The sequence below is a fragment of the Perca flavescens genome, chromosome 6 (genome assembly GCF_004354835.1).
Source record: "Perca flavescens isolate YP-PL-M2 chromosome 6, PFLA_1.0, whole genome shotgun sequence".
NCBI classification, from domain to species: Eukaryota; Metazoa; Chordata; class Actinopteri; order Perciformes; family Percidae; genus Perca; species Perca flavescens.
In genome coordinates, this window is record NC_041336.1 from 22,793,829 (window position 1) to 22,805,447 (window position 11,619).

The 11,619-nt window shown below is 41.2% G+C and overlaps 2 protein-coding genes across 4 annotated transcripts in view; both read left to right on the top strand.

Moving 5' to 3' along the window:
* Window positions 1–334: 334 nt before the first annotated feature.
* Window positions 335–4,297, top strand: znf576.2 (zinc finger protein 576, tandem duplicate 2). Of its 3 annotated transcripts, none has more exons than XM_028580624.1 (5): window positions 335–414; window positions 1,140–1,329; window positions 1,432–1,547; window positions 2,158–2,301; window positions 2,456–4,297. In XM_028580624.1, exons 2-5 carry the CDS (start codon window positions 1,185–1,187, stop codon window positions 3,299–3,301), a joined length of 1,251 nt encoding a protein of 416 aa, XP_028436425.1. In that variant the 5' UTR covers window positions 335–414; window positions 1,140–1,184; the 3' UTR covers window positions 3,302–4,297. The 3 variants fall into 3 exon arrangements, with proteins under 3 accessions (XP_028436425.1, XP_028436427.1, XP_028436426.1); XM_028580626.1 differs by lacking the exon at window positions 335–414 and adding an exon at window positions 425–560; XM_028580625.1 differs by lacking the exon at window positions 335–414 and adding an exon at window positions 570–981.
* Window positions 4,298–7,637: 3,340 nt separating this feature from the next.
* Window positions 7,638–11,619, top strand: part of wu:fe05a04 (zinc finger protein 628) — a 5,990-nt gene continuing 2,008 nt past the window's right edge. Inside the window, exons 1-3 of the mRNA XM_028579592.1 lie at window positions 7,638–8,045; window positions 8,524–9,091; window positions 9,842–10,803. Of these exons, the coding sequence (XP_028435393.1) occupies window positions 8,533–9,091; window positions 9,842–10,803 (1,521 nt within the window). The 5' untranslated portion in view covers window positions 7,638–8,045; window positions 8,524–8,532. The remainder of the gene's footprint in view (window positions 8,046–8,523; window positions 9,092–9,841; window positions 10,804–11,619) is intronic.

The window sequence follows — 11,619 nt, forward strand, 5'->3', positions numbered from 1 at the left end:
GGTAAGTTCAAATCCATGTTTATATAGATGTAAAGTTAGTTGTGTGTTTTAGGATAATTGTATTACTTAATACAGTATATAAAAGGAGTGGTAACATTTTGAAAGATAATCTTGTTTTATACTGTAGTCATGTGCACTGTTTTTACATAAAAGTTTTATGTTTCTTCCTGCACTCTACATACAAAGTGCTGCTCGAAGCGACAGAACAACTTTGCTGGTCTATTTTTTATTTGTATTATTATTATTTCAATGTTTTGTTTAGTTTAACATACACTATAACAATATAATACCGAGGACTCCATGGCAGCCATCTTAGTTGTACCAGCGGCTATCATCACACATACACCAGGAAGTGTCCGATCTATCCGTTATACTTCTCTGGGGTCAACTCTCAAATTCAAAAAGCGGTCAGAGGTAACGTAATACTCAATTTTACATTTGTTATTTAGCTAAATAGTTTGCTATATATATATTGGTGTTTATATTTACGTGCATCATATTGTTACATGGCAGATGAATGCAAACGCCAAACAATGAGTTAAAACTCGATATGTAAAAAGGCACGAAAAGTCTTCGATCCTCTTTGAATGGCAGCCAGTGTTGTTAGCGCTAACCAGTAGCTAGCTAGCAAGATAACTCGCTATCTAACTAGCGGTAGCCCGTTCGGTAGCCTGGTACTTCGTGATTAGCGTCAGCTACGTGCACAAACACTACACTTAAGCAGATACATTTTCTTTTGACGCTTACGGCTTAACCGATATACCTAGTGAGGCATTTTAATCTGTTAACTGGTGGCCGGATGCTCGCAGGCGCTCATGGCGCTAGTTAGCTTAGCTAGCGGCCTTAAAGGCAGCAACGTAACGTTAGCATAGCTAAATGAGTGTTTGCTTTGGGGAACTGGACTAACCGATAAGTTGTGATTTCTGTAACCCGCCGTGTTACAGTGAGCTACCTCAGCCTAACTAGCAGAGAAATTAATTGGTTCGTTGTCATTTGTTGAACATAACGTTAACTGTTTCTTAACGCAATTGCCGTTATCTGTGGGATTAGCTAGTTATAACAGTGTTATGTTCCCGCTGTAACCCAAACGTGATATTTAACCTCAATTTCACGTTGTCTTGTTCTTTAAATGACTCCAGGAAAGTTGTTGTGAGCGTATTTTGAGACCACCAAGCATTACCAGGATGGACTCGGATATTTTGAACATAGAGGAGATAGTGATGGGACGGGGATTGCCAGATCCACCTCCAGAAGCTCCCCCTGAGAAGCCAGCAGATCCATACAAACCTATCACTTTGAATGGACCTCCTGCACCCTCCATTCAACCATGTAAGTGGTATACGGGTCACAACTTTAACTCTGTTTGCTGAAAGCAACTGAAAGATTAACTTTGTCTTTACATGGTCTCTCTACGTCCTTCTGTTTTTCCAGACCAGCATGAAAACCTGCAGTGTTTCCAGTGCTTCATCACATTCTGCAGTGCCAAAGCCAAGGAAAGGCATATGAAGAAGAGCCACCGGGAAGAGTATAAGCAACAGCTTCAGCAGGTAAGCTTCACATTATCCGTTCATTCAATCACTAGGAATTGTTACAGTTTGTGTTACTTGTAAATTTTGAGTAGGCCAAATTGTCAGTTGTAATTGGTGTTTATGACCTATGATCTTTATGTTGCGGTGTCTTTTCCTTTTCTCCCCTTTCTAATTTTCTGTGCTTAAAAGTACTCAAAAAGTAAATAAAGCAGCTTTCTTATTCTTCCATTATTTTCCGGTGTGTTCCCATTTTAAATAAATTTGTCATATTTTGAGATCTTTTATCCTTCATATTGCTGTAAAGTTAGTGGCATTGTATTACTAGAAAAAAACATGGTCACAAAGAGCCATTTATTCACTTGTTAAAGTTATTTTGTGAAATTGAGAATTTATATATATATATATCCAGCTCCATGCTGCTTTATTGTATTCAAGAGAATGCACACTGTTAAAACAGATTGTACAGTTTATACAGTATTACTGTTAGTTGTCAGTAACCTAAGACAAACTCCTGCACATCACTTGTCCTTGGCAGATAAAGTGACTCTGATAAACTTGGGTTTAACATTTTACAAGTGGTTCTTGGTCTTGAATTATTTTAACTTTGGCTTTTTTTATTTCATCACAGGGAAACACGTTGTTCACATGCTACGTGTGTGACCGCACATTTCAGTCATCTGAGGAACTGACACAGCACCAGCCAACACACAGCAAGGATGACAAGCCCTTCAAATGCGTGCACTGCAAGGAGAGCTTTAAAACATTCTCTGAAGTGAGTGTGAAAAGAAATGCTCAAAAATAATTGTCCCCGGCAGTATTAAAACTAAATACCACCATGAATGCCCCCCAAAAAATATTAAGCTCATTATATTTCATACTAAATGTGTGTTTTTTTTTGTTTTGTTTTTTACTTCTAACCTTTGCAGCTAACAGCCCATAGAAGACAGGTGTGTCCAGAGAAACAGTTGGTATGTAAAGATTGCAATGAGACCTTCCGTAGTGCTGGACTGTTGCGTACTCATCGCCTCACCCAGCATCCCCGCCCAGATGTAGAGACTGCCGAACCGCTGGAGGACCCTGCGAAAACTCACCGCTGTAAGAAGTGTGGTCAGGGCTTTGAAACAGAACCAGAGCTGATAGCCCACCAGGAGAAGTACCCTGAAGGTCAGCAATGCAACGGCAGCGCCGCATCCGTCAAGAAACGTGGACGGCCTTCCAAAGCTGAAGACGTCGCAGCTGCTGAGAAAAAGGGAAAGCGGAAAAAGAAGGATGAGGCAGAATCGCCCGAGGAGGCAGTGAAGGCCGGCAGCACATCAGAGTCAGCAGCCCCTCCAGCAGAGGAAAAGGGAAAAGCAGGTGGAGCAAAGCGTGGCCGTCCTTCTAAAGCCGCAGCAAAACCAGAACCGGAGGATGCTAAGAGTCCCGAGGATGACAGTCAACCTCCAGCAAAGGAGAAGAAACCAAAAGCAGATGGGGCCGCTCCGGCCCGTCAGCATCCCTGTCCTGAATGTGACCTCGCATTCCCCGGCTTGATTCAGCTCCGTGCTCACAAGAAGGAGAAACACGCCCCACGGAAAGCCCATCCCTGTGAAGAATGTGAAGAGAGCTTTGCCCGTCCTGAGCAGCTGGACGCCCACATGTCCCGGGCTCACGCCGTGGGCCGCCTTGCCTGTCCAACCTGCGGGAAGAGCTTTGGCCGTGAGCGCACCTTAAAAGCTCACCAGAAAAGCCACCCGGAGGAAAAGCCTGAAAACCCAAGTGCAAAGAGATAATTGAGACATGGGGACCGTGCAGAAAGTCTATTGTTTTTGAAGATTTTAATCATTAATTATCCTTTTTTCTTTTTTTTTTTTTTTTTTTTTTTTTTAACATTGGAGATCTTGATGCTTCACATGATGGTTTCAGAGTTTGGAATGGTTTTGAGAATGACGTTTTAGCAAGTTTTGGATTTGAAGTTAAGTTTTGATCATGAGCTGTTCAAATTTCGGACAAACACACATCTCCTAAATTGACTAACCAAATGTTAGATCCATACACCCTTTGCCACAAAACATTGTTTATTTGTAAAAACAAACTGTGTTGAATAACTTTTTAATGATTTGTTTCAGGTTTTTTTTAAGTGTGAAATGCGTGTGGTGTGAATTATTACTTTATGTCCTGAGTTCAACTCAGTCTGTGGTTAAAAAAAAAAAAAAATTTTTTTTTTTTTTTTTTTAAAACTAATTGGGTAAGTACATATTTTGAAGCAAATTAGATTCCTAGTAGAGTTACTATGTTTGAATGTTTAGACAGTTTGTCAAGAGAAACTTGTTATGTACAGCTTCTGGTTCATAATGTGCATTTTCTTTTTTTTCTTCTTTTTTTTACTCTTTAATATTTTGATTATGTTCTTTTCTAAATTAAGTTTCATTGAGGAAGAATTTTAAAATAACATGATTATGTTCTGCTAAAAAAATATATTTTGGCTTAGTGCTCCAGGTTTAATGTGGAGTGTTTGGCATGTGGGCAGGAATGATCCACTATAATCCTGATTCGTCTACAGTAAAAATGACTCCTTTTCAATTTTTCACTTATTAGAATGATGTTTCATGTCTTGGACATTTCTTAAATGGACCTCATGCCTGTTTAATGCCTAGAGTCCCATAATGAACTGTGTATATCATGTGTTTTTTCACTGATTGGATTCTTTCTCTCCCCACTGCAATGTGTCTGGACACTGCAACAATGTAATAAAACATGCTATCCCAAGGGAGGCTGCTGAAGAAATACCTTGCCTTTTGTCTTTGTTCTCACTTCTAATGCAAGAACACAAGATTCAGATGCTAGCAGCAAGCAGCTCTGATTTGGATGTGTACTTTTACCACAGAACAGCTGAACTATTATAAAAAGGTTGAATATGGAACATTTTGTCCAAGCGCACTAATCTTGCTGTGTCCTTCCTTTATAGTTTAGAAAATGCTGTGATTTTGTCTGTTTTCTGTAGTGTCTACTACGTGTCCAAAATGAATGATCCATAATGTGTTGATGTCGAGTAATTGCCAGATTATTTATTTGTATAGCTATAATTAAACCAGTAATCTACAGTATAAAGCATTTGGAGTTGGCTCTGTAGTAATACATAATATACGTGTGATAATATGATACATTAATAGATTTACTTTGGATACTTTCAGTATCTTTCGCAGATAACCGTGTAATACAGAACAAAAACAGTTTACAAGTACTTAACTATTACATGCCAAATGTATTTAAAAGAATGAAAAAGGGAAGTGCTCATGCATGATGGAACCTGTCAGACTGTATATTATTATTCAATTCAATTTTATTTATAGTATCAAATCATAAGAGTTATCTCAGAACACTTTACAGATAGAGTAGACCACACTATAATTTACAAAGACCCAACAATTTCAGTAATTCCCCCAAGAGCAAGCATTTAGTGCGACCTTGTCGAGGAAAATCTCCTTTTAGGAAGAAACCTCGGTGACCCAGGCTCTTGGTAGGCGGTGTCTGACGGTGCCAGTTGGGGGTGTGATGAACAGTGGCAATGATAGTCACAATAAAGATAATGGAACAACCACCGGGATAGCTGCAACCATGATTTAGGTGCCACCCTAATCCTGCTGGGCGAAAAAAAAAACATAAGGACTCTGGGAAATAAGCTCCCCAGAGCTAGGTTAGTAACAAGGATGCACACAAATTGAAAGAAAGAGGAGAGAGAAGCTGGAATTAGAAAAAGTGACTGCGTACAAATACTTAGGTGTCTGGCTAGACAGTTCCCTCACCTGCCAGCAACACATAAAACACCTTCAACCTGAAGTTAAGTCTAGGATCGTTTTTTTATTCCGCAACAGGGCCTCCTTCACTCACGCTGCCAAACTCGCTTTGGTGAAAATGACAATTTTACCAATTCTCGATTTCAGTGATGTTATTTACAGAACTGCCTCTAACTCTCTCCTGAAAAAACTGGATGTTGTCTATCACAGTGCCATACGTTTTGTGATCAAAGCCCCTCTTAACACACACCACTGCAACCTCTATGCATTAGTTGGTTGGCCCTCGCTACACACTTGACGCCTAACTCATTGGTACCAACTAATTTACAAATCCGTGCTTGGCAAAGTCCCGCCGTACCTAAGCTCACTGGTCACAATAGCCCTACCCACCCGTAACCTCCGCTCAAGCAGTTACATCTCCTTGGTCACCCCAAAAGTGCACACCTCCTCTGGCCGCCACTCCTTCCAGTTCTCAGCTGCAAATGACTGGAATGAGCTACAAAAAACCCTGAACCTCAAAACCCTTAGCCCACTAACTACCTTCAAAACACGCCTGACCACACACTTTGCATCTGCCCTGGCATGCAAAACTGTATTTCCCCCCACCATTGTTGCACTACCTTGTTGTCACACTATTTTTTGCACATCCACTACTCATATCTACACCTACCTCACTATTTAGACCACTACCTGCACTAAGTATATTGACTCTTTACCACATTTCAGCATTTAGATAGCTCCGTTTATCATGTATATTGTGCTATGATTGATCAGCATCACTATCTAGTCCACACTTCGCACAAACTGTACATTGACTCCTTACTTCATCTCAGCATCTTATTATTTATGGAGTTATATTACTGCCATTAGTCAAGAGCGCATTATTTCAATTTGAGAGCATTTCTCACTGATATTACGTTCAGATTTCTTGCTCTCACACTCAAATAGTCACTGCTCGCGCTCAAAACCTAGCTCTCACACTCAAATAGTCACTGCTCGTGCTTAGATTTGCTCTGCTTGTGCTCAAACTTTCTGCTTAAACTCAGATATGTTGTTGTTTGGACAGATTTCCTGCTCTCAGCTTTGAACCTTCTCCTCGCACTCAGGCTGATTCTGCTCGCTTGCAAATTTTCTGCTCTCGGATCTCTCCTGCGCGCTTGGATTTTTTTGTGTTATAACCCTGCCAAAAGTCAACAACCAATAGAATGCCAGCTGTAGTGTTGACCAATGAAATGATCCCTGCCCCGTTGAGGGTGCGTTCACTTTACGTTAGAACGTCTGTTGAGGGCGGATGTATAACCCTAACATTTAGATATCACCATGAAAATTACTGAGTTGATTACTTACATCAAGACAAACAAAAAATGTATTACAAGTTTTTTTTAAATTGTTTGTTAACATGGGCAAACGGTGCATAATGTAATTATGTATGTGCTAATTTGCATTACCACAACAGATCTAAACATTGGTGAAAATGTCTTGTTGAATCTTGTTGACATATAACAGTGAAAGACTTAATGTTAAGGTCTGAATGGAACCCATTTAGGCTACCCATGAGCATTAATACATAGAGGCAGGAAGAAGTACTTTAAACCAGCCTTTATTAATTATTATTGCAGAGATGGGGTTTGGGGATGGGCCCGTGGGACTGATTCTGGGGGATGAGTCTGAGGGAAGAACAGGAGACAAGGGCAAGGAGAATACAGAAGACAAAAGGTAGGTAAAATAAAAAAGTGGCTGGATCAAACAATCAAATTACGGACACACCACTAGAGAATGGCTGGTTTAAAGTACTTCTTCCTTCCTCCATATATTAATGCTCATGGGTAGCTTAAATGGGTTCCATTCAGACTTTAACATGAAGTATTTTACTGTTATTATGTCAACAAGATTTAACAAGACATTTTTACCTGGCTACACCCAAGGTTTAGATCTGTTGTGGTATTTATGCAAATTAGCACATATTAGATTATGCACCGTTTGCCCATGTTAACAAACAATTTCAAAATAAACTTGTAATACATTTATTGTTTGTCTTGATGTAAGTAATCAACTCGGTAATTTTCATGGTGATATCTAAATGTTAAAATATTTACCCTATTCACTTGAGAAAAAGAATGAATAGGCGTATTAATAGGCTATATTTGGGTCTTTTTCGATTCTTCAGGGCTTTTTTTTTTCCTTACTCAGGACATATTAAGGATACAAAATCAGTTGGGTTTGCTTCTGTTGCAATTTGGCCTACCTTTTTTTATAAAATGACTGGACTATTAGCTGTTATGTCATGTAGCTAGTGCCATAACCCATGGTAATGCCGCTCCAGAACACTAGGTGTGCTCGCGCGCCCACACGAGTTTCCTCTCCTTGTGCTTCATTTGTTTTTCTCATTTTCAACTCCCCTTTATGCGATCGGTTGTGTGAGTTGGTAGCTAGCAAATCGGCTAGTTGTTTTTGCTCTATCTTTTTTGGTGTTTTTTTTCGTTCAAATGTCGCTTCTCATTTGCTTTGGCTGAACACCGAGCAAGACCCAGAGGGTAAAGCTTGTTGTCTAGCTAATTGTTCTGAAGCCACGCTGTTCCATCACCAGTTCCCCGTGCCAGGTGATCAAGGTGTACAACAGTGTAAAGGTGTGTCGTAGATGTATTTCCATGGAAAAGTTGTTTTGCAAGCTCGATAGAAAGTAAAAGAAAGAAGAAAACGCAGACCTAGAGGAACCACTACAGATGTAGTCGCTCGACAGGTAAGGCGAAATGTGACATTACCTGTTTTTAATGTAGGCTTACGTACAGTTTAGTGTCCCAAATTATTTTCCAAAAACTGAGTGTCCCAAATGATGAGGATCTTATTTGAGACAGGTTAAGTTAGGGTTAAAATACAACGCCCGGGATGGGCGCTGCGAAGGGCACAAGGGAACCACTGTTTGTGAATAAAGCACTTACAAACCTCCTTTAAAACACCGAGTTCGGTTATATAAAAGCTGTTTAAAAGAAGGCCAAATATTAAAGGCAGGTTAGGGTAGCACATGTGGTTTAGAAGGTTCATAATTAATTAAGGACACTATATGGGGAATTTGGGACACTAAATTGCACGTATACCTTTTAATGTATTAATAAACCTACATTTTGTGTCTTAAACTCTAATCCATACCTCAGTACGTTAATGCTCATTTAACACCTGCCTATTCTCTCTGTGTTTGATTACCTTTTGGGACTCCTCAGCCAGCAGTCATGTCCATTGAATACACCATCGATATCCAGCTAACAGAGCTGGGCTATTCGGACATCCTACAGCCGCGCGAGACCTCGGTTAGAGAGACACCCTGTCGCTCCACATCACCTGGTGCCTCATTCGTACCCAGTCCCTCTCCCACTTCACTTTCAACCACACGTGTTCAGAGACGACTGGTCAGAGGCCAGCAGTCAGTTGATGCTAAAGAAGCAGGTGCAGCAAAACAGACCTCACCTCTGTCAGAGACTTCTACACTCCAAAATCCTCCACGAAGTCTACACGATGAACACGCTGTCGTTCACCGCACACCAGCGGCTCTCGAGATGTCAGAGCCCATGGTGACTGATCCAGACCTTCCACAGCCAATAGCTGAACAGGATGACAATGTAAAGAAAGATGTTGATGACCGAGATGCTGCACAAGAGGCTTCAACAGAGATGCAGCAGGGTGTGGGGGATGACTCCGATGACAGTGAGGTTTCAGAGATATATGAGGAAGAAGAGGTGGATGAGGAAGAGGAGGATGATGATGATGATGATGAGCAGGGACTAAACAATGGTATGACTTATTCATTTTGACTCTTATACGCACATAGTAGTGTATTGTTTAGTGTATTGTTTACAGTCTGTCTAAAACACAAACGTTTTAGCTGAATTGCCACAATTTAATGTTTAATATGCTTGAAATAGTTTTCTCATGAAAAGATCAAAACCAAAAATGAAGTGATCCTAGTAAAGTATTGTCTGTGAGGCCAAAGCCTCTCTTTGCCATGGACTTTAATTTTTGTCTAGAAACAACTAAAAACACTCAAAGAAACTACGCTGTTGCACTGGGTGACATGTTCCTTCATTACAATGGATCTGGGCATTGTAGTTTACTTTGACACACACTGTCCCGCTGTCGGAAATACGCACTAGAGCACTAGAAATGTGTATTAATCCACTGCTGAAAATAGACCCCAACAAATGCACTGATCTTTAAGTAACGTTTTATAAAATCGACAGTGCCCAGCTGTTTAAGAAAATGTTTAGCCTTTAAATTAAAAAAAATACAAGTCTATACGTGTTTTTTTTAAAAGATTTATTATGCAGCAGGAATGGATGGCCTTAGTTGGGGCTGAGTAAAACGGACAGTATAGGAAAATTGACAGACTCACACATTGTTGGTTTTGGTAGCCAGCCTTGTCATTTTAAAACCGATATAAAGTGGTACCAAATAAATACTCATGTCAGTCTAATTACTTCTAATCGACATCTTCAATCTAACTTGTATCCGTTGGCACACGTTTGATTTCGTTCCTTTCCACAGAGTCGAGTCATTCAGGCGACCACCGCTGCAGTGTCTGTGATCTCCAGCTGCCCTCCAAATTCAAGCTCCAGGACCACATGAATCTGCACACTGGAGCACGCCCGTACTGCTGTGCTGAATGTGGAAAGCGTTTCTGCCAGATCTACAGCTACCGTGTCCACCTGCGCACGCACGCCCAGACCAAAGTGGATCGTCCCCAGTGCCGCGTATGTCTGATGGTCTTTGCGTCAAAGGAAGAGTTGAAACGCCACCTTTCAGTAACTCACCTTGAGAAAGAGTTTTACGAGTGTGACCTGTGCAAACGTGTTTTTACTTCCCTGAAGGAGTGTGAACACCATGTGCAGTTACACCGATGTAGGCTGGATGTCGTATGCAAGGTATGTGGCCACAATTTCTCCTCTCCAAAAGCTCTTGCGCGCCACCGGAGGAAGACGTGCCATCACATTCTTAAATGCACAGACTGTACAAAGACCTTTACTAAGAAGAATGCTCTCCTGAAACACAGCTTCTCCCATCTTGGTTTGTTGCCTTACACCTGTATACGATGCCGCTGCCACTTCCGCCTGGCAAGGCTGTACCGTCGACACAAGTGTGAACCCGATCGCATTCACTGTGTGGCGTGTCTGAGAGAGTTTCTCAGTCAGGAGGACTTCCAGCAGCACAAAAAGGACACAGGCTGCTGGGGCAATCAGGAGCCTAAAGGGGATGAGATCAGATGTTTGGAGTGCGGACAGAGGTTTGAGACTTCTGAAGAGCTGAAGAAACATGCCGGGGCTCACCAGAGGGTGCTGAAATGTGCTGAATGTGGAAAGGGTTTCCGGTCGGCCTTGCTGTTAATGTCCCACATGGGCGGGCATGCCGGAAAGTCGCCCTGCCTTTGTCAGAGCTGCGGACTGGGTTTTCCCCACCAGCAGAACTATGACAGCCACCTTAAGACCTGTGGACAAACACCTCAACCTGCGGTGAGTGTGGTGGTGGGGGGCATTATGGTGATTAAAAGGAATAATATTTGTTGTCTGTGCATTAAATACAAATTTCAGATTGTGATCGTGATTTCAGATAATATAGGAGAGAAAGGAGAGATGCACTGGCACGGATGTACGAAAAAAAATAGGTTATGTAACACAACATTAAACTAGATCGATATAAACGGAATTAACATATCTCATTTGAAAACCTATTGATATAACTTAAAAAGTTGATATACTGCTCAGCCACCACTCTGTCACTGTGTCCTGGAGTACACCTGTACATCACTGCAGCAAGCTGACAAGTTGAACTACTGACTCTTTAAAGTATACATTTAGAATTGATATTCAACCTTCCATGCAGACCTCGGTTTCAGTTAAGCATGACAAAAATCTAATTTGAATGATTCAAATTTATATGAAAATGAAATTGCAGGGATATAAAAATTGCTTGAGTGTGACCGTCGTTAACTGTGCATGTTGCCAGCTTTGTTTGTTGTCGGCGTTTTGTTATTTTCATCTAGTATTGAAGGTGAGAGCAGAAGCTCAAACACTCAGAATGTGAGAGTTGGTTTCTGGAGAGCAACATTTTTATGAACCCGAGACACCACGTGGTTTGTTACACAACCTTTTAAGAAGCCATACATTTAAAGCTGTTTGGAAAGGGCAGGCACTTTCAAAAATACCTGGCAGGTGATTGGGTGAACCGTCTGTCTATCACGGCCGCCAACAATATTTTGAACGAACAGTCACGGCTGTCACACATACCTAAACCACGGCCGTAGCTCCTCACCGGATGCTGATTGGTGC

Excerpts from the sequence above, each read along its gene's own strand:
- znf576.2 (XM_028580624.1), top strand. The coding sequence starts at position 1,185 with ATGGACTCGGATATTTTGAACATAGAGGAGATAGTGATGGGACGGGGA. Across the intron at positions 1,330-1,431 it reads TGCACCCTCCATTCAACCAT|ACCAGCATGAAAACCTGCAG; the intron begins GTAAGTGGTATA and ends CTGTTTTTCCAG. Across the intron at positions 1,548-2,157 it reads ATAAGCAACAGCTTCAGCAG|GGAAACACGTTGTTCACATG; the intron begins GTAAGCTTCACA and ends ATTTCATCACAG.